This window comes from Lolium perenne, chromosome 3 (genome assembly GCF_019359855.2).
Source record: "Lolium perenne isolate Kyuss_39 chromosome 3, Kyuss_2.0, whole genome shotgun sequence".
Classification (NCBI taxonomy): Eukaryota; Viridiplantae; Streptophyta; class Magnoliopsida; order Poales; family Poaceae; genus Lolium; species Lolium perenne.
In genome coordinates, this window is record NC_067246.2 from 78462489 (window position 1) to 78466231 (window position 3743).

Genomic DNA, 3743 nt, shown 5'->3' on the forward strand with positions numbered 1-3743 from the left:
AGATGGAGTGCACAACCGATGTGGGTTGTGGCGGTCCAATGGTCAATACAATTTCAGTCATGTTCGGTTCTCAGTCTTGTTCGTCTGATGCAACCCAACTCAGGTACCATAGAACTGCAAAGAGGCATTAAAAAAAGAGCACAATCTGAAATCTTAAACATGAATTTTATGTCCATTTTCTTTTCTTAGTGAAAGACATAGACAACTCTTGTAAAAATCTCAGCTGCTCATTATTATTTTTAGAGAAAAACTATTTCAAGTTATAACACTGATGCCATATGCATCCATGTACGGAGTAAAACAAAGGTGTTCCCCTATGGGCCAAGCCCAACCCGTTTGAGAGCTACCCATTCCAATCCATTCTAGAATTCGACGCCTCAGCAGCCGAGCTGCGGTTTGCTTTTTTTTTTTTTTTTTTTTTCTCTCAAAAAAAAAAAAAAAGCAAACCGCAGCCGAGCTCAACTCCCCTCCTGCCGCCGCCGCCGCCGCCGCCAGCACAACTCCGCAGCTCGTCTCCTTCCTGGGACGGATCGAGGACCAGCCGGCGAGCATGGCGGAGGCGGTAGCAGCAGAAGCGGAGACTCTCCTCCCAGGCCTTCCCGATGCGGTCGTCGTCTGGGAGATCCTTGTCCGCCTTCCCCCCAAGTACCTCCTCCGCTGCCGCGCCGTCCGCCGCGCCTGGCGCGCCGTCACCTCCGCCCGCGACTTCCTCCTGGCCCACCACGGCCGCCAGCCCATCCTCCCCATCTTCTCCGGCGACGACGAGCGGATCCTCGGCGTCCGCTACCACACCATCCTCGCCTTCGACCACCGGGCCGCCACCGAGGACGACCAGCTCCACGCCGTCGCCCGGCTCCACGTGGCCTTCCAATCGGTGGCCGCCTGCGACGGCCTGCTCGTTCTTTCCAAACTGGGCTCTGCCGGCTCCTGCCTCTCCATCTGCAACCCAGCCACGCGTGAGCATGCTCTACTCGGCCTACCGTCGGACTTCCGTGTCATGGGGATGTACCTGCACCGCCCTACTGCCGAGTACCGTCTGTTGCTGCTGCGGAAGAGGTGCCAGGCAGGCGATCTCGTACATAAACTTGGCTGCTATGTCTTCTCGTTGGGCTCCGGCCAGCCGCCGAGGTACATCGGGGGGCCAGAGATAGCGTCTGGGAACTTCAGCGTACCTGTCCGGGTGCGTGATCGCCTGCATTGGTACCCGGTGTACTGTCTGACTGAAAGAAACCCATGGCACTACGAAAGCCAGCTGCTAGTATTTGACACCATAGCCGAGTCATTCCTGCAAATGCGTGAGCTAATGGTTGACGGCTACTCATACATCTTTGACATGGATGGCATGCTCGGCATCTACACCCGTAACCTTTCCACTAAAGCTGTTGAGATACGGGTGTTGCCGAGCTATGAAACCGAGGTTTGGGACTTTAAGTACCAGATCAAATTGCCAGTTGCCAAAATCAGGAGGGCGTTTCAAGACTGTGGCGACTATGGGAACTGGGATTTGGACGTTGTTTCCGTGGATGGTGGCGTGCTCTTGCTGGTCAAGCTTCCGCAGTGGCTGCTTCACGTTGATAGTAATGGCAAAATGGTTAACAGCATCTACAAGGGCCAACGATGCCTCTCTATGACTGGTCGTCACCTCAAGCAAAGTCTTGTTCAGCATACCTTCTTTCCAGCGCTAGAAGGTTATGCTGTGAACGCTTCACCTTTCATCGGACCTGTTGAGTGAGTGGTGAGCTGCAATATATATTGGTCGCATGAATTATGAACCCGCTGTCTTCTTCTTCCTTTTCTGTTGATGTTTATAAAGTTATGATCAGAAACTCTGAATATGATATAGTAGTTGCTTGAAATCTATACTTGTCTCGGTATGATCAGAAGCTCCGAATGTTATGTGGTTGCATGAAATCTATGCCTTTGTCGTTACCTTTTGGGCTGAAGTTACTGGTGTCCCTTTTGATGCTAAAACCAATTAGTCATTTTGCGTTGGTTTTGAATCATTTGCCTACTAATCAGTGTCATGTCTCTATTATCTAGTGGTTTTCTTAGTACTCAGTTGTTATTCATCTTATGCCCCATGTCCCAATTCCTTCAATAAGAATGGACTTCACTATTTATTTGTAGCTGACTTCTTAATAATCAATATTTCATGGTGTTCTACCCTTTGTTATAGCTGACGTTGAAAAGAGGCATATGTTATTCTTTGTTCATTTCCAAGCTGCATATGTTAAATGGTTGCACCATCTTTAGCTTCCTGTTCTCTTGCTGGCTGGGCCAGAGGAGCTGGAGAGGAGAGTTTTGACTAGCCAACTTATTATTGAAACAATATTTTATAATTGATTTTCGACAGAGATACAATTGTCCTGAATTCTTGCACCCCTCCTTTTACCCTGAACAGGGCCTTCACCTCTCTAGGAGTTGTGTTTTTGGTACTGCTTGCATTACCTCTTCAGACTGCAGTCTGCACCTTTGTAGTTTGTACTAGGTTATGTGCTTGGGAGAGTGTGGATGTTATTTTTGACAACACATCATGTGCTTGGTAGAATTTTTGATCCTGATGGTAGTCATTTTTTCGAAACTTGTGCTTGTTGTACTCTGTCTTTTTGTTGATGCCATCCTATTTGGTTTTCTCCTCCGTCTGAACTTTGTTACTGGAGTTTAACCTGTAACCTGTTGCCTACAGTACAGGTGTAACCCATCCTGTAGGCCATTGCATCCAGTACACGTTAACACGTCCTTTTATTTTTTGTGGTATATCAAACAATGTTGCTTTTTCATCTACTTTTTGCTCAGCGGTTTTTCAAGATGCGTTCCTTACTGGAACTTATTATTAGCAGACTTGACACTATATATGTACTTATGTAGCTTCCTCACTAGTAACAGTGGGCAATCTTCCCTTGTGCTTCCAAGCATTCTTCCCACTTCCAGTCCTTTTAATCTCATCCTTGGCAGAGATGCAACTGAATGCAAGTTGAGAAGCTCCAAGACTCCAGCTTGATAATCTAGATTATAGTCTCCATGGTAAGAACTATGTCCTTCCAGTCAATTCTTTAATTACCAAACCTGAGTAGTTATGCCGCTGGCAAAAGAGACGGTTTAGTTCAGCATATGTTTCACTTGGCAGTTTGCTAAAAGAAATGAGAACACTTTCAGTTTTTCTAAGGAAGTCCATCCGTGGCTGTAAATTAGTTCTCTGTGAGAAGGTGGTGCCAGATGATATTTTTGTTGATCACCTGTGAGCCTTTTATATTTCTATTTGGTGAAAAGTGTGTACACTAGTAGTCTGAACTTTTCAACGGTGAGGTTGTGTTCATTTTGTGTTGTTAGTGAAATGGACAGTGATGGGCGTCCCCGGGGATCTGATTCCCCAGGCCCAGCCCCGGGTCTGCAGCTGTTAGATCGACATCATGTACGATCAGATTTGTATATAGCAAAAGAACAACTCTGGCAGCAAAATAAACACCCCCGGCAGTAACTGCATGTAGCAAAAAATGGTTCGCTCACAAAATAAAAGAAATAGGTTGAGCTCGCCGGACAGACCACCGGAGACCTTGCCGGAGAGCGTGTAGCAAAAAAATGTGCTATTGTAGCAAAAAGAATATCGTTGGAGACATCGACGGGAAACTCGCCAGAGAACTCACCGGAGACCTCGCTGGAGACCCCGTAGTAAACATATTATGTAATTTTAGCAAAACAACAAAATTATTGTAGCAAAAATAGTAATCCTAGGTTGCAAATCC

General features: G+C 46.8%; 1 protein-coding gene across 1 annotated transcript; it reads left to right on the forward strand.

Annotated features, from left to right (window-relative positions):
• The first annotated feature begins 550 nt into the window (after positions 1-550).
• On the forward strand, positions 551-1732 carry LOC127341828 (putative F-box protein At3g23260). Its single transcript, XM_051367762.2, has one exon. It carries the CDS (start codon positions 551-553, stop codon positions 1730-1732), a length of 1182 nt encoding a protein of 393 aa, XP_051223722.2.
• Positions 1733-3743: the final 2011 nt, after the last annotated feature.

Excerpts from the sequence above, each read along its gene's own strand:
- LOC127341828 (XM_051367762.2), top strand. The coding sequence starts at position 551 with ATGGCGGAGGCGGTAGCAGCAGAAGCGGAGACTCTCCTCCCAGGCCTT.